Here is a 17,695-nt window from a genome sequence, read left to right as displayed (position 1 = left end):
GCTTCGTCCGTAAAATTGAAGTTACTCAGGAATTATTTATTGGGTTGCTACGAAGCGTTGAGAGTCGCCAGGCCTGATCATCCCGACGCTGAACCAGGCTGATCCACCAAGAGTAAAAATTCCTTGGAATTTCTTTAGTTGCAGAAAAGCTGGGGTGCGACATCCTACCGAGGAGAGATAATGGATCGGCGCTAAACCGCAAAGAGAGTTAGTTTTTTCAACGCCCTTTTTGCGTGGATGCGCTTCTGCGTGTCATTTCTCCGCAAGCTTCCCAACACTGAACAGGAGGCGTGAGAGTGTGAGAGCTTTGCTGACCAAACACGCATTTACCAATTGGTCTTTTGTATACCTAATCCTCTAATTGTTGGAGCCGGAATACACTCATTCTCCTTCCTCTCCTTCATTATTTTGGAGTTCTTCCCCCGGCACGTTTTATATGCCCACCGAGAACATCCCTTGTATACCTTTTCGGAACCAACTTTTACACTCAGGCAGTTATTGACAGCTACAAACACTGATTGGGCGTCACATTCAATACGACGGCTAGTCTCTGGTCCTCCTTCTACTACAAACGACCTCCCTCCGTCCTCTGGACGTAAAGCCCCTCTATCATGACGCCCGAGGTCGAGCAAGAATTAGCACATACGCTCCTCGTCGAATTACTTGCATATCAATTTGCAAGCCCGGTTCGATGGATCGAGACTCAAGATGTCATTCTCGGCGAGAAGGTCACGGAGCGAATCGTCGAAATTGGCCCTGCGGACACACTCGGTGGCATGGCCAAGAGAACACTTGCTTCCAAATATGAAGCCTACGACGCGGCCAAGTCAGTACAACGGCAAATTCTGTGCTACAACAAAGATGCCAAAGAGATCTACTACGACGTTGACCCAGTCGTCGAAGAAGAGGCGGCCCCAGCGGGTGGTGATGCGCCAGCTTCAAGCTCATCCTCAGCCCCTGCACAATCTTCTGCGCCAGCAGCTGCAGCCGCGCCCCCGCCACCGAGCTCTGGGCCGGCAGCAGCTGTAGAAGATGCTCCTGTTCAAGCGGTTGACATTGTTAGGTCTTTGATCGCCCAGAAGCTGAAGAAGCCATTTGCAGATATACCACTAAGCAAAGCTATCAAAGACTTGGTTGGCGGTATGTAGAAGTTCATTAATAGGCTTCAGAGAGATATCAGCTGATAGACATTGAATTACAGGCAAATCTACTCTACAAAATGAAATTCTCGGAGACCTTGGCAAAGAATTTGGTTCGACGCCTGAGAAACCAGAAGATACCCCCCTCGACGAACTAGGCGCCTCAATGCAAGCCACATTCAATGGTCAGCTGGGCAAGCAGTCCTCGTCATTGGTTGCAAGACTTGTTTCCTCCAAGATGCCTGGCGGGTTCAACATCACAGCTGTTCGCAAGTACCTTGAGACAAGATGGGGATTGGGCGCTGGACGGCAAGACGGCGTGTTGCTGCTTGCATTGACCATGGAGCCTGCGTCTCGCCTAGGGTCGGAGGGCGATGCCAAGGTATATCTTGACGATACAGCAAACAAGTACGCTTCGAACGCTGGCATCAACCTTTCAGCGCCTACAGCGGGTGGTGATGCAGGTGCCGGTGGGGGAGGCATGATGATGGACCCGGCTGCAATTGACGCTCTCACGAAAGATCAGAGAGCTCTTTTCAAACAACAATTGGAGCTTTTCGCACGATACCTCAAGATGGATCTCCGAGCTGGAGACAAGGCTTACGTTGGTTCCCAAGAGTCACAGAAAGTTCTTCAGGCACAACTGGACCTCTGGAATACTGAGCATGGCGAGTTCTATGCTAATGGCATTGAGCCTTCATTCAGCCAGTTGAAGGCCAGAGTCTACGATTCAGCGTGGAACTGGGCTCGTCAAGACGCACTCTCCATGTACTACGATATCATCTTTGGGCGATTAAAGGCCGTCGATCGTGAGATTGTCAGTCGGTGTATTCGCATCATGAACCGATCCAATCCTCTACTCCTCGACTTCATGCAATACCATATGGACACATGCCCAACCGAACGAGGAGAAACCTACAAGCTGGCCAAGGAACTCGGAAAAGAATTGATCAGCAATTGCAAAGAGGTCCTCGGCCAAGCTCCAGTATACAAAGATGTCGCGATACCTACTGGACCACAGACTATTGTCGATGGACGCGGTAACCTTGATTATGCAGAGATCCCCAGAGCCAGCGCGCGCAAGCTTGAGCACTACGTGCGAGAGATGGCGGATGGTGGCAAGCTCTCGGAGTACGGCAACCGGACTAAGGTGCAGAACGACCTCAGTCGGATCTACAAGCTCATCAAGCAGCAACACAAGCTCTCAAAATCATCACAGCTCCAGATCAAGTCTCTATATGAGAATGTTATCCGCTCTCTCGCGATGAACGAGGGCCAGATTATGCCGCTTGAGAATGCTAAGCCAAACGGGAAATTGACGAACGGCCATGCTAAAAAGGGAGGCAAGAATGGCTCACGGTTGGCGATGAATGGACACGTGAAGCAAGGCAAGGTAGAGACAATCCCGTTCTTACATCTCAAGAGGAAGGATGAGCATGGGTGGGAATATAGTAAGAGGCTCACCGGCATCTATCTTGAGGGCCTCCAGCACGCTGCCAACGAGGGTGTCACATTTCAGGGCAAGAACGCACTGATGACAGGAGCCGGTGCTGGATCTATCGGCGCCGATGTATTGCAAGGTCTGATCAGTGGTGGCGCGAAGGTCATTGTGACCACCAGCAGGTTCTCTCGCGAAGTCACCGAGTACTACCAATCAATGTATGCGCGATATGGTTCCAGTGGTTCGCAACTAGTTGTCGTGCCATTCAATCAAGGGAGCAAACAGGACGTTGAGGCACTGATCGAGTATATCTACGACACCAAGAAAGGCTGCCTCGGCTGGGACCTCGACTATGTCGTACCATTCGCCGCAATTCCTGAGAATGGTCGAGAAATCGACAGCATTGATTCAAAGTCAGAACTTGCTCATCGTATCATGTTAACCAACCTTTTGAGGCTCCTCGGTAGCATCAAGACCCAGAAACAGGCCCGCGGCTTCGAAACTCGACCAGCCCAAGTCATCCTTCCTCTATCCCCCAACCACGGCACTTTTGGCAACGATGGTCTATACTCAGAATCCAAATTGGCGCTCGAGACGCTCTTCAATAGGTGGCATTCAGAAAGCTGGGGCAATTTCCTCACCATCTGCGGTGCAGTCATTGGCTGGACTCGAGGCACTGGACTCATGTCTGGCAACAATGTTGTTGCCGAAGGTGTCGAAAAGTACGGTGTCCGTACCTTTTCCCAGCAAGAGATGGCTTTCAACCTTCTCGGACTCATGGCGCCAAACATTGTCAACCTTTGCCAATTGGAGCCTGTCTTCGCTGATCTCAATGGGGGTCTTCAATTTATCCCGGACCTCAAGGATCTCATGACCAACCTTCGCAAGGAAATCATGGAGACCAGCGAAGTCCGAAAAGCCGTAACCAAAGAAACTGCCATCGAGAACAAGATTGTCAACGGAGAAGACAGCGAAGCACTATACAGGAAGGTCACCGTCGAGCCACGTGCCAACATCAAATACCAATTTCCAGAATTGCCAGACTGGAAGAATGATATCGAGCCTCTCAACGGCAATCTCAAAGGGATGGTCAATCTTGACAAAGTCGTCGTCGTCACAGGCTTCTCCGAAGTCGGACCATGGGGGAACTCCCGAACAAGATGGGAGATGGAGGCTTATGGCCAATTCTCGCTTGAAGGATGCGTTGAGATGGCTTGGATCATGGGCCTCATCCGAAATCATAACGGCCCACTCAAAGGTAAATCATATTCAGGCTGGGTGGATGCCAAGACTGGCGACCCAGTAGACGATAAGGACATCAAGGGCAAATATGAGAAATACGTCTTGGAACATTCTGGTATTCGTCTGATTGAGCCTGAGCTCTTCAATGGCTACGATCCGAATAAGAAGCAGCTCATGCAAGAAGTCGTGATTGAAGAGGACCTTGATCCGTTTGAATCGTCCAAGGAAACCGCCGAGGAATTCAAGCGGGAGCATGGCGACAAGGTCGAGGTTTTCGAAGTCGCTGAGTCTGGAGAGTTTACAGTTCGCTTGAAGAAAGGAGCAACTTTACTCATCCCGAAAGCACTCAAGTTCGATCGTCTCGTCGCTGGTCAAATACCTACAGGCTGGAGTGCAAAGACCTACGGTATTCCCGACGATATCATCTCCCAAGTCGACCCTGTCACCCTCTATGTCCTCGTCTGCACTGTCGAATCCCTCCTTGCATCTGGTATCACCGATCCGTATGAGTTCTATCAGTATGTTCATATCTCAGAGGTCGGAAATTGTATAGGTTCAGGTATCGGTGGAACTACCGCCTTGCGTGGGATGTACAAAGACCGTTTCTTGGACAAGCCGCTGCAAAAGGATATCCTGCAAGAGTCATTCATCAACACAATGAGCGCCTGGGTCAACATGCTGCTGCTCTCGTCTACCGGCCCAATCAAGACCCCTGTTGGTGCATGTGCTACAGCGGTCGAATCGGTTGATATCGGCTACGAGACTATCCTGGAAGGGAAGGCCAGGGTCTGCTTCGTTGGTGGCTTCGATGATTTCCAAGAGGAAGGCTCCTACGAATTCGCCAACATGAAAGCCACAAGCAATGCCGAAGATGAGTTTGCTCATGGTAGAACACCAAAAGAGATGTCTCGTCCCACCACCACAACTCGAAATGGCTTCATGGAGTCACAAGGATGTGGTATGCAGGTGATCATGAGTGCTCAGCTTGCCTTGGATATGGGTGTACCAATTTACGGTATTCTTGGACTTACTGCCACTGCCACAGACAAAATTGGTCGATCCGTACCAGCTCCTGGCCAAGGTGTATTAACCACAGCTCGCGAGACCCCGTCGAAGTTCCCATCACCTCTTTTAGATATCAAGTACCGACGGCGACAGCTCGATTTGAGGAAAGCACATATCAAACAATGGCATGAGTCTGAGCTCATGTACTTACAAGACGAAGTCACCGCAATGAAGTCACAAGGTGGTGATTTCAACGAGTCGGAATACATGCAAGACCGGGCTGCGCACATTGAACGGGAGGCCATTCGCCAAGAGAAGGAGGCAACATTCAGCTTGGGCAACAACTTCTGGAAAGAAGATTCGCGGATCGCACCCCTCCGAGGAGCACTCGCTACATGGGGTCTAACAATCGATGATCTTGGTGTCGCCTCGTTTCACGGAACATCGACAGTCGCGAATGACAAGAACGAGTCCGATGTCATCTGCCAGCAGATGAAGCATCTGGGCCGGAAGAAGGGCAATGCTCTGCTGGGTATCTTCCAAAAATATCTTACCGGTCATCCAAAGGGTGCTGCTGGCGCCTGGATGTTCAACGGCTGCTTGCAAGTTCTCAACAGTGGTCTCGTACCCGGCAACCGCAACGCAGACAATGTTGATAAAATCATGGAGAAATTCGATTATATCGTATATCCGAGCCGCTCCATTCAAACCGATGGCGTCAAAGCTTTCTCGGTCACCTCCTTCGGTTTCGGCCAAAAAGGCGCTCAGGCCATTGGCATCCATCCAAAATACCTATTTGCTACCCTGGACCAAGCACAATTCCAAACATACAAGCAGAAGGTTCAAGCACGACAGAAGCGCGCCTACCGATACTTCCACAACGGTCTCATCACCAATACCATGTTCGTCGCCAAGACTCACTCACCTTACGCCGATGCACAACAAAGCCAAGTCTTCCTCAATCCCAACGCACGCGTGACCGTTGACAAAAAGACTCATGAGCTGACGTACCCCATCGTTCCTCACAAAGCCAACGATCCCAAGACCGAACAGGCCCGAGAGATGGCTGAGTCCCTGATAAAAGCCAATGCATCCGCGAACTCGAAGATCGGCGTCGATATCGAGAACGTGGATGCCATTAATATTGAAAACGAAACCTTCGTCGAGCGGAACTTTACAGCGTCTGAGCAGGCATATTGCCGCAAAGCAGGAAGTGCACAAGCCAGCTTTGCAGGGAAGTGGAGTGCGAAAGAGGCTGTCTTCAAGAGCTTGGGCGTACCGAGCAGAGGGGCAGGAGCCGCGTTGAAGGATATTGAGATTGGAAATGACGAGAACGGTGCTCCGGTTGTTACTGTGAGTCCATGCTCCAGTGATGCGTGTGGGTTACAAGAAGCTAACGAGTGTACAGTTGTACGGTGACGCCAAAGCTGCCGCCAACAAAGTTGGCATGAAGGGCGTGGAAGTAAGCATAAGCCATAGTGATGCCCAGGCTATCGCTATTGCCGTCTCGAAGTTTTGATCGAGTTATTTATGGCAAGAGACAGTGGCAGGTGGTGCCTATGCCAGGAGGCTTGGCTTGAAACCAAAAGGCGTGCTGGCGTGCTCGGTGTACATCAACTTATGCATGGCTTCACCTCTTTGTAGATAGCTGCCGCTACTATGTTGGCAAACGGGACTCTTTTGTTGGCACATAGATAAATTACGCACCGAGATACTTTATTATAATGCTTTTAATTCATCTCCACCTACACATAACACTGAGTGGTACCTTGGCGTAATGCATTCCATTTGAGATATATGCATAATACTTTTAAATACATGCATAAGCAGCTCATGTCGAGTCCATCATATCTCGCTGTATGAGATACTGCCAAAAGGCTAAGGCCCTCAATCTGTGGCCAACGCGTAAGGGATACCGCTCCTAGTCTCCTCGCTAGCATCATTCAATTCCTCCAGTAAGACCAAGCACATGAATGCGCACCATGCATTCTCCTCCGATCTCCTCCGCTCCGCTTACATGGACGCACTTACGGCACTTGAGAACCTCGCCTCACGGATCCACAGGCATCAATTTCCTAGTCGTTTTATCGAATCTCGAATACTGTCTCATCAACGCCGTGAACCGTGTTTTCTGCTCCGCCGTCGCGACAGCTCCTTTGAAACAGGCGAGCAGTTCGCCGACTGTGATGCCCGTGGGCGGGATCTTGGAACGGACTTCTTCGCCGGTTGGGAAGGGGGCCATTTGCGTTTCGGCAGGTGGTGGAGGTGAGGGACCTGTGAGGGGAGTTGTAAGTAACGGGATTTTAATCTTTGGGCTCTCGAAGAGGAATGGAGAGGGAGATAGTGGTCACTCCATGGGGCCACCAGGGTAGCGCATGGGATATCGCGCTTAAAGAAAAGGGAGGGAGGGATATACCAGGACTTCCAGCACGACTTGTGCCTTGAGCGGGCTTTGCACCATTGATTAGATCTGGACTTCCAGCTCTGCTTCCCTGCGGTGACACGTTCTTGCTCGACATAGTCAACTTGAGTTTTTTCTTGCGGGTGCCATCGCTCATGTCGCCGCCAGACCCAGCGTTACCTTCCGTGTCGCTACCTGATCCGTGACGGCGTTTGGCGGGGATTTTGGGGTCCTTGCCGGTGAGTATGGGTGGGGATCCTGGGCGGGAGGGTGCTTGAAGGGTTGAGGATGCCGAGAGTTGGGCGGTGGTAAGAGGGTGCTTCTTCTTTTGCTTCTTGCGGGTGGACTCGTTGCCGCTTGCTTCTGAATTGAGGGGCGATCCGGCTCGCTTCTTGAGATTGTTGGCCGAGGTTGAGTGTTTGAGAGGGTCGGCGTGCTTCGAGGGGCGGCCGGATGGAGTGTTGGTACCAGAGGCGCCAGAAGACTTGGATTTTTTCTTGTCCCTATCTGGAGTGTTTCTGTTTTCGGCTTTCTTGCGCTCTTCTTCTTTCTTAAGCTCCTCTTCCTTCCGGCGCTCAGTTTCTGTGTCGTCGGACTCACTCTGGAAAAGTTGTCAGCAAAGGAGCTAGAATTGTCAGCATGAAGTATACCTGAGATGTATAAGGGTTGCCCGATGAATCAGAATCGTAGACATAGTTCTTTTCACGCCTCTTGAGAGCCTTCTTGACACTTTTCCCAAGCTTCTTCTGAGCTTCCTTTTCCTTTTTCTCCAATAGCTCCTGCTTTTCGTACTCTTTCTCCTCCTTCAGGTCAAAGACATTCGCCTGCAGTTGATCTCGTTTGATCCTTTCTTCGGCTTCCTTCGTGTCGTCGTCCTCTTCAAAAACCATGTGCTCCTCGTCGTCTGCGAACCGATCTTCTATGAAGTCGAGGTCGTCGGCGTCGGCGTTCTCCTGCTTGACTTTGGGGACGGCTGATCCGCTGCCTCCACCGCCCTTCTCCCGTTTGCCCAAAAACAGTTTGCTGCCGGCTTTCTTGTTTTCTAGCTCAGTCTGCCTCTGTAGTCTTGCCTGCTCCGAGTCCATAAACCACCGCGGCTCCTTGACTTTCTTGTTAAAGCGGGTTTCCGCCTCATCTATTGTCAACGTCTTGAATTGATTTTTCTGGGTGAATTTGTACCATTTTTGCAGAGGCGCCACTCGAAAAATACCATCAGGCCCCTTGTGCATCATGGCGTAGGTGTCAGACAAGGCGGCTTCGTAACTTCCCACCCATGTGCTCTTGTTGTCAAAATCCTCCAGATGCCATGGTAGAGCTTCTTCGTAACGCAACTGCGACTGCTTCTTCTGTGCCTCTGTCTTGTCATTTCGGTAGACCTGCTCTGTCTTTTTCTGGAAATTGCTGAGCTTCTTTCCACCCCCCGTATTGACAGCCGGCGCCACTAGAGCCATATCTGCCGCTCGCTGGGCTTCTCTCTCAGCCCTCAAGATGTCTTGTCTCTCTTTTTCCTTGTCATCCACGCCTTCCGTGCCGCCGACTGCCTGATCCTCGCCCTTGACACCCCCTCCGCCCGCTGGGGGTGCTCGGGGATCCCTCCGATGCAGTCTGACAGGACGTTCAAACTCATTGGTGTTTCGAGGATCAACATCCCTCTTGCTAGACAACCGTGCGACATGGTTCCTAAAGCCTTCCATCAGAGCTCGCTTTGTCATGACTAAAGGAAAGTCGTGGTATTCTCCGCTTGGGGCAGATGAGAAACCGCTGTTGGCATTTTCTGAGTAGTTCATAGGCGCAGGCGGCGGACGGGAGAGTGCCGGGATTGGCCGTCCAGGATGCTGGGCCATCGCTTGTGTCTGTCCAGGACCGGGGGCTCTAATACCGTTTGCTTGCAAATTGGAAGGAGGGTATGAGTTGGCAGACTGCTGTGGACGCGGCTTCTGTCTGGCCTTAGGTCGCACCATGGGGTCTGCCTGCGGCCTACGTTTTATCGGCCCCAGCACACCGTTAGGTGTTTGCCCTGGTGTACGTCCAGGCGTACGCTCGGCTGGTGAGGCACTCATGGTGAATGTGGTCAAAAGAGGTGTGAGAAGTTTGAGAGGTGTTAAAAGCTTGTAGGACGATGATGGTGAGATAAAACGGGGGGGTGTTTAAAGTGAGAGAGGTTGGTGCGACTGGAGCGCAGTAGCTGATCACCTAGAGCATGGCTTCGTCAAAGGGTCTCACAATAAAGAAAATGCCAAAGAGAGCACTTGCAGTTGCAGGTTGTGAATGTAGATGATGTTGGGTTGTCTTTGTCCATTGATTCCTTCGGATTTCCCTTGCTCCCACGACCCACATGGAGTGGATCAGCCCTACTACCAGGTAGCGCTTAGCTTCGATCCGCGCGGCTCTTCCTAGTTTTGGAAATGCATACTCCGATTACTCCTTGAAACCGTTTAATATGTATAGAGTCTTGAAGTGTGCGGACAGGAACGGCCAATTTCACTGCTATTGGTTACAAAAGAGGAATAAGAGATGAAGAACATGCCTGATGATGATGAACACTCATCTCCCCCACGCCAGCTAGCGAGAGCGGATGTATGCATCACAAACAACACTATGGCATAAAATCAGCATGGAAGCCGCCACTTGAGTCTGCAAATCGTCGTATAGCAAAATGTATGAATCAGTACACCTCTCTTGCCAAGATACGCACCGGCAAAAGTGACTCCTATTCTTCTTCTATTCATTCTGTTTGACTAGCGGGCCAGCCTTCACTACCAATGATATATGTATCCACGGCCGGGTCTCACCAACACTTGAACACTATTGTCACCAATTGTGAATCACCTTCCTAGTTACAACACGCCAAGCAAACAGGTCGGCGAACAACCATAGATATCTGGTGCCTTGCCAAGAAAGCAGCAATCATGGCAGGCTTCGAACGAAACAGAGCAAACTACGATGGGTCTACACCCAGCCGATATGGAAGCAGGCCCTGTATCAACTTGCCGGCCATGCCTGCGCAGTGGGCTGCCGCCCCTCCCAATGGCTATTATGCGGCCTCTGCCGAACCAGATGCGATGTCTCTGAACAACTATTTTCCCAGCCTACCAGCGACGCCTCAAGTCAACCTTCCAGCGAGACAAGCCCATGCCCGCTATCCTTCTATTGCGCCACAACCGATGGCCACTGAAAATGATCTCGAGGGACACCTTCGCGGTATGATCCTTAGCAATGGCGTTCCAAATGGGCCCTTGCCCTCAGAGACCGTCCACAATGGAAGCTATGGCCCCCAACAACGCGCTTCCAGGAGGCCAAATCAAGCCCAAAGACGCCAACAAACGGTACAGTCGAACGTTAACGTCCCTTTTAATGCTCCAACCAATGGACAACCTCCCAATCGAATGTCTAGAGCGCCGGATCCTTCCCAAGATTTCCCACCAAGTCAAGGTGCAAATGTACATTACCAACTTCCGCATTTGCGGGCCCCCGCCCGCCAACCAGGCCAGACGGGCAACGACAACCAGAATCAAGGAAGCCACAATTTCCCAGCACAGCGCCCCGTCTCTGCTTATCATACAGGAACTATCCCGCAAAACCAGGCTTTCTCGGTAGGAAACCAACCCTACAATCGGCCACCGCCAACAAATAGACAGCTGTATAACCCGGGTCCCTATAGCTTGCAACCACAACAAGCCAGCCGTTCCCAGAGTCAGCCCTCCCGAGCAAGTCCAGATACACAGGTCCGTTATCTTGAAACCCTGGCACACGTTGAGATACTTAAGGTGGAAATCAGTCAGGAGGAATACCTAGAGAAGCAAGTATTACGGGAATCTTTGGAACAGGTGTGCCGAAAAGCGGTGTCGGAGTATGAGACACACCGAGACAGAAGTGCACCGTTTGTGTCTGATAGTGTGGAGTTGAGATGCTTTGGGAGCCTCAGTACAACGTTCGCTACGAAATCGTCTGACATGGATCTGGTACTTGTCTCCCCTATGTCAAAACCCGAGACATCTTCGCCGGATTCAGATCTTCCGAGATTGATTGAGAAGACATTGCTTGATGTAGGCTACGGTGCGAGACTCCTCACGAGGACAAGAGTCCCAATTATCAGGTTTTGTGAGAAGCCAGCGCCTGAACTAGCGACTTTACTTCAGGCGGAGCGCATAAAGTACGAGAAAGAGAGGGATGTACCACCCCCAGAGGCCAAAGTTGGAAAAACGCCCAAACGAAAAGAGAAGCGTCTGGAGAAGCCCAGCACAAATCTTCCTCAGGATCGACCAAACGTGGCGGCCAACCAAGCAGTTGTTGATGTTGAAGGCCTGAACGTCGCTAAATTTGAAGATAATCAAGGTCACGATACATCTGAAGGCCCCAAATTTTCGGGATCATCCCCATCGGACACCACTCGAGCAAAGAGTGGAACCCCGCCTCAAGTAGATGACGGCGGGAAATCCAAGAAACCCATGGATGACCGGGAGCGTGACGACCCCAGCCTGGCTCACAAATCTGATTTGGAGCGAGCTCGCCTATACAAACTCGCGATGCAGGATGGATGGTATGAAATAACAGAGAGACAGGTCATCAAACATTTCCTTTCGGCGTTCGAGAGGCACGGTGTCCCAAAACCCAAGCACGCCCAACGCAATGAGCTCCACATCCAACCCTCTGACGGGCGTGATCCCAAATCCGAGGACGACGGGCAGCTCGAGAAGGCCCGTGCTGCGCTTCAAGACCTGCCGAACGTTCTTGGAAGATATCGCCCACCTCCGGCAGCCCACCCACTCGATTTCCCAAAGGATGGGGTAGGCATCCAATGCGATATCAACTTCTCGAACTATCTAGCCCTACACAACTCTCATCTGTTGAAGTGCTATGCGTCTTGCGATCCAAGGGTCCGCCAAATGGTCCTTTTCGTCAAAGGGTGGTCCAAGAAGCGCAAGATCAATACTCCATATCATGGGACACTTTCATCTTACGGCTATGTGCTCATGGTACTGCATTATCTTGTCAATGTCGCCAACCCGCCCGTTGCACCTAACCTCCAAACTTCGCCGCTGATGCTGCAGGATGAGATGTCTGCCAAAGAAGTCTTGCTGGAGGGATACAATATTCAATTCTTCAGAAACGAAGAGAAGATTCTTGATCTCGCTCATCGAGGGCAACTAACGTTCAATCAGGAACCTCTTGGTTTACTACTGCAGGGTTTCTTCCACTACTTCGCTCAGCAAGGGTATGGATCCCCTTCTGGTGGCTTCGCTTGGACTCAAGATACCCTGTCTTTGCGCACAATTGGCGGCATCATACCCAAACAAGCGAAAGGATGGACGGGCGCTAAAACAGAAACTGTTGACTTGAGTGGGCCGGGTCCCCAAACAAAGGAAATTCGCCAGCGGTATTTGTTCGCTATTGAGGATCCATTCGAGATTGACCACAACATTGCACGGACAGTAGTACACAATGGAATCGTTGCCATACGGGACGAGTTCCGGAGAGCCCACACATTGATACAAAACGCGGGCATCTTTCCTGGTAAGGGCCCTAAAGACCTCTTTGCCGAAGCAGAGGAAAAGGACAATCTCCAATATCGACCCTTCGGTCCGCGGCCTAGGAAAAATGTGCCACCTGGTCAGAATGGGGCCAAAAAGGGTACCGGGCCTGTCTTTGAGCTCAAAGATGGGCGTCCTACCACGGTCAATACCATGGCCAAGGATACGGAGCAAAAGGATGGTGGAGATGGAGAGTCTGGTTTTCATCGTTTGACTACAGCGTAGCACAGGAATCATGTTTTATATCTATAATGATAGTGCATTTACGCAGCTAATGACTTTACTCTATTCCAATCGTATGGATTGTTGCCCACGGAATATGCAAATGCCGTCACCATGATCGATCTACTTCTCCCATAGTCGCTTTTCCCCTCGACGAGACAAGGCAACAGAAATGTGCCGCCCACTCACCCTGAATCAGCGAGAGCGTGGCCAATCCAGGGCCAGTTCGGCTACCCCGCATTTTGTCCGGCAGTGTTTACTCCAGATGTAGAAGAAATCGAGTCAAGGCTGTGATCGAAGTATTCATGCTCAAGCGTGTGTGCATCTGGTGTGGGAATTTATGCCCTCAAACCACCCCCCTTTGTTCTGCCGTGGGAAAGTGTGGGGTGAATCGTCGTTGTTGGAACATTGCGATTGTACACGCAAGAATGTGCCATCGGTACCTCCGAGAAGGCACGAAGAGGGTTTGCTGCGGGCAGAGTGAAAAAGGAGCTCTTATTCTGGATCGGATGTTTCGTTCTCGAGATCTGTTAGCTTTCGCTCTGGTGAGTCACTTCGGTCCCGAGGGCGTTTGATGATGACCATGGTTTGCCTTCCGAGGCTGGAATATGGCATCCGAGAGGTACTTCTTTGGGAATGCTTTTGTTTTTTCAACCCCGTCTCTCAAAATATGGCTCGTGTCTCCCTGGACGCCCCCATGGTCTGCATTCACCATACTCAATGCCAGAATGACGGCGAGCTCTGAAGTTCCAGCAGGAGGAAGCCTCGGTTGCACTGAGATAGCTGCTTCGTCTTCTGGATCTTGATGGTCGGAGCGGCTTGGTGCTTCCCCATCCATAGAATCTTCGGTATCGCTATCAATTGGCTGGCCCACCTCTGTCTCGACAACAAGAGTCTGAGCGCCCTCAGCCGGAGTGACCAGATTGCTCTGATGTCCATCCCGGGCTCTCGAAAGTTGGCCCTCGGAATTTCCTTGTGCTTCTGCGTCAACTAGTACAGCCAGACATCTCGCTTCATCTCGGAGAACATCCCTTTGGGGGCTCAACATTTCATCAGCCCCGTTCTCCCGCAACAGAACTGCGATCACACCGCGCTCTATCCAGAACTTTGCCAATCTCGCTGCAGTTCCAAGCAAGGAAGAACGGATGTTGGGCTCGTTGGCATATGTCAGCGGCGATCAGACTCGCAGGTCCAGGATATTAGGATTGGCGCGTGCATTACGTAACACGCTGACTGTGTGTGCATGCGGAAATGGATGATCCGATTCGAGCCTTCAACTTGACTCGGCATCAGCAGCGTTGGAGAGAGGCGTCCCCCCATCCTTATCTAAGCAGTCGAGTCCAGCGCTTCTGTCAATATGTTGGGTCACAATAGCTCGACGACCGTAAGCCGCCGCGATGGAGAGGGGCGTTCTCCCATTGTTATCTAGGCAGTCGAGACCAGTGCTTCTGTCAACAAAGTGTTTCACAATAGCTCCGTGGCCGTAAACTGCAACTAAACGGAGGGGCGTCTCCGGTTCGTGATCTCTGGCTTCGATGTTCGCTCCATGATCAATCAACAGCTTCACCATCTTTCCATGTCCACTTCGTGCCGCTTCTAGCAAGGGCATCTCACAGACTGCATCTGTGGTGATAGCTGAGTAATGATCTATCTGATCTCTTAGAACCTCGACTGGACCCCCAAAAAGTCGCTTGATCCCTCCCCGATATACATGACTTGAGAATTCCTGCTCTGAAATATTGCCAGAAGGTTGAAAGTTTGGCGATTTTGCAGTAATGCCTAGAGTGTTCCAACGAACTAAAGATGACTGGTACACCTAGTCTAGGGTTGATAGCGCAGTGGTTGGCATGTATCCCTAAAGCAAACTGCGTTCACCAATAACGACCAAGCCACGTAGGCGGACATAGAAGCTGCCCCCTACTCACTAAATTATTTCTCGAATTGGACCATCACTTACTGGCACTAGAGCTTGAGGCAGAGATCTTCCTTGTCTTAGTTACGTAGAAATGTAGTGAGGCCATGAAGGGTGTGGATATATTGGAGGGTTGGGGAGATGTCATGCAAAGGAGGGTAAAAGCGGTGATTAAAGCGGAGGGCTGCTACTTGTACACGAGATAATGGCTGGTAGTTGCGACTGGGTCTCAATTCTAGGTATATAACCTGTAGCGAAAGTTACATGACTTTCCTACAGTTCCTTGTAGAGTAATAGCAGGTGTTCTAATGTACTTAGGGGGTTTCTGAGTTTCATAAGCGGGGAGCGGCTATACTCGTAGTATCAGAAGTGAGTAACCTCGCTTAATAGCGCCGGGGAAGTTGATCAATCAAATTACGATTTTCGCGGTGAGCTAAGTAGTTTGATTGGTCAACTCTCCCGGCGCTATTAAGCGAGGTTACTCACTTCTGGATACTACGAGTATACTTTTGTCCTGCTATCACCCGCGTTGTGCCGTACTCTACGAGACTACGAGTAAGAAAGCGCCAATGACCCTAAATTTGCTTAGCAAATAGTTGATGATTTCAAGGAGATCGGGAATGATCTTGCTGTCAACTGTGCATTGGTGCCGCGGGGCAATTTGACTTGCTATGCCCACAGAACTCGAGGAGGTACTGTATTATAGTTCTACGTATTAATAAGGGCTAGTAATCTAATTGATGCTCACAGCTCGTTGAGTTCCTTCATCATGGCAATACCCAGATACGGCAGACCGGTACGGCCTCCTCCACACGACCTCTCTACCTTCGAACAATGGCGCTCACGACTTTCCAGCGGCGGAGAATCTCCTCCCATACTCCAAAATCCAGCCAGCGATTTTTAAAACCGCCAAGCTCATACCGGTGAAAGATCTGAAGCTGTTGGTCAAGGACTACGCTGTGAGCCACGCTCATTCTCTGAATCTTTGGAAGACGAGCAGGCACTAACTGAGAGCGTAAAGGCTATAGCAAAGAATGCCCTCACGATCCTCATCAACATCTCCAAGGATCCAGACGTGCTTGGGCTTCTAGCTGAGGATGATGCCTTCCTCGAGACGCTGCTTGTACGAGTAACAGTATGTCAGTTGGCCCCATCCAACCCTTCAACCACTCGTCCTTTCATCCTTTCTACGTTTTAGCACAAACTGACCAATGTCCATCACAGAACTCCAAAGAACCAAACGCCGATCCAATCTCCATGCTGCTAGCGAACCTCTCGAAGTCCCCTTCTATAACCCGCCTCGTCACACTCACTCGAACAACGGTGCCCGCACTCTCTCCATCAAAGCTGGCTGTTACGCAGCTGCTTGAGCTGTTCAATAAGGGTGCCGAAGGCGGGTATAACCCGGAGGCGAGATTTGATTATTTGGCGTGGTTTTTTGGGGATTTGGCCAAGGTATCTCTAACCCTTCGCTTCTCCCTTTCCATTGATACAGTATTACACACTGACAAGCAGACAGGATCCAGCATTCGTAGCTTACCTCACGACCCCACCCTCCCACACCACCCTCGACCCTCTGACGACGTTCCTTCCCCACACCACATCCCCCTCCCCCATCCGTCGCCTCGGCACCGCCTCTCTCCTCAAAAATACTGCACTCCTACATACCGATATACCATACCTCCTTCAACCTGCAGCATCCGTGCTGCCACCGATCTTACTACCACTCTGCTCATCGGATCAAGAGGCCTTAAGTGAAGTGGAGATGGACAGTCTGCCCGAGGTGTGTCAGTATTTGGGGGATGAGCATGTGCGGGAGAAGGATGTGAAGATTTTGAAAATCCATCTGGAGACGCTGTTTCTACTCAGTACGAGGGGTGGGGTTGAGGGTGCACGGCTAGTCAAAGAGTCAGGCACATATCCAGTGATCAGGGAGCTACATCTAGAAGTCGAGGATGAAGGAGTCAGGAGGGGATGTGAGAGGTTAGTGGATGTGCTGATGGGTGATGAGGCCGCTGGGGGGAGTCATGAGGTTGTGGATGGGAAGAGAGATGGGAACGTGGGAAGAGTGGGCGATGCGAGGTCTGAGGATATGGGTGGTGGAGTGGGGAGGATGGTGACGCAGGTGATGGATGGTGAGGAGGACGATGAGGATGATGAGATTGTGCCTATATTCTAGATGAGATGAATGATGGTGGACCTATGCCATGATGCTAACGATCTGTGTTTCGTACTCCTACCTAGTGACTCCAGGCGCCAACTAAGGAGAAGCGTGAGATTTGTATGCGAGAGATTGGCGGGAGATTGTTTAAAGCTAGCCGTCTCCAGTAATGCACTGTGAACTATTACTGCATGTGCTACATGGGAGATTTGTGGGTGGGAAACACATTTCCTCGCTGTCGACACGCCCTGATCGAATCAAGTGCCTCTCGCCGCTCTGGAAAATCACCCCGAAAGGGTGAGTTGAGGGTGAGCGGGTAAAATCGAAAGAGTGAGCAAGGTGAGCCGAGAGTGAAGGGGGTGAAAGATAAGCACCATAGGCTGTCGAGCATTCATTGAGCATTCATTCTAGAAATAATCGGCGTCTCACTGGTTAGTTTGCATGAGCTGATACTTGCTTTGCATACGGTAGCGATCGAGGGTGGTTTGCAGCAGTCCTTGGACATGCCGAGATTATTCCGGTTCCCCCACTAAAGATTCCTACTATTTGATAGAGAAGTCTACTTCTTTTCTATATAACGTCCATGATCGGATAACGAGAATGACTGGGCTTCGAGAATCTTGGCATACTAACATTAGCGC

At 50.9% G+C, this 17,695-nt stretch overlaps 5 protein-coding genes across 5 annotated transcripts; 3 read left to right on the top strand and 2 right to left on the bottom strand.

Moving 5' to 3' along the window:
- Window positions 1–611: 611 nt before the first annotated feature.
- On the top strand, window positions 612–6,346 carry HO133_001641 (uncharacterized protein; the record flags this gene model as incomplete). Its single annotated transcript, XM_037292569.1, has 3 exons — window positions 612–1,140; window positions 1,202–6,180; window positions 6,236–6,346. The coding sequence occupies 3 exons, from the start codon at window positions 612–614 to the stop codon at window positions 6,344–6,346; spliced, it is 5,619 nt and encodes a 1,872-aa protein (XP_037151108.1).
- Window positions 6,347–6,877: 531 nt separating this feature from the next.
- On the bottom strand, window positions 6,878–9,288 carry HO133_001640 (uncharacterized protein; the record flags this gene model as incomplete). The annotated part of the gene is made up of 3 exons (XM_037292568.1): window positions 6,878–7,101; window positions 7,244–7,829; window positions 7,879–9,288. 3 exons carry the CDS (start codon window positions 9,286–9,288, stop codon window positions 6,878–6,880), a joined length of 2,220 nt encoding a protein of 739 aa, XP_037151107.1.
- An 849-nt stretch (window positions 9,289–10,137) lies between these two features.
- On the top strand, window positions 10,138–12,984 carry HO133_001639 (uncharacterized protein; the record flags this gene model as incomplete). Its single annotated transcript, XM_037292567.1, has 1 exon — window positions 10,138–12,984. One exon carries the CDS (start codon window positions 10,138–10,140, stop codon window positions 12,982–12,984), a length of 2,847 nt encoding a protein of 948 aa, XP_037151106.1.
- A 547-nt stretch (window positions 12,985–13,531) lies between these two features.
- Window positions 13,532–15,002, bottom strand: HO133_001638 (uncharacterized protein; the record flags this gene model as incomplete). The annotated part of the gene is made up of 3 exons (XM_037292566.1): window positions 13,532–14,100; window positions 14,260–14,760; window positions 14,939–15,002. 3 exons carry the CDS (start codon window positions 15,000–15,002, stop codon window positions 13,532–13,534), a joined length of 1,134 nt encoding a protein of 377 aa, XP_037151105.1.
- A 562-nt stretch (window positions 15,003–15,564) lies between these two features.
- HO133_001637 (uncharacterized protein) lies at window positions 15,565–17,072 on the top strand (the record flags this gene model as incomplete). The annotated part of the gene is made up of 6 exons (XM_037292565.1): window positions 15,565–15,585; window positions 15,644–15,689; window positions 15,749–15,852; window positions 15,915–16,028; window positions 16,118–16,348; window positions 16,413–17,072. The coding sequence occupies 6 exons, from the start codon at window positions 15,565–15,567 to the stop codon at window positions 17,070–17,072; spliced, it is 1,176 nt and encodes a 391-aa protein (XP_037151104.1).
- Between the last annotated feature and the right edge of the window lie 623 nt (window positions 17,073–17,695).

The sequence above is a fragment of the Letharia lupina genome, assembly GCF_014066315.1.
Source record: "Letharia lupina isolate WasteWater1 chromosome Unknown contig_13, whole genome shotgun sequence".
NCBI classification, from domain to species: Eukaryota; Fungi; Ascomycota; class Lecanoromycetes; order Lecanorales; family Parmeliaceae; genus Letharia; species Letharia lupina.
The sequence above is the reverse complement of the archived record's forward strand: the minus strand, read 5'-3'. Positions and strand labels throughout refer to the sequence as shown.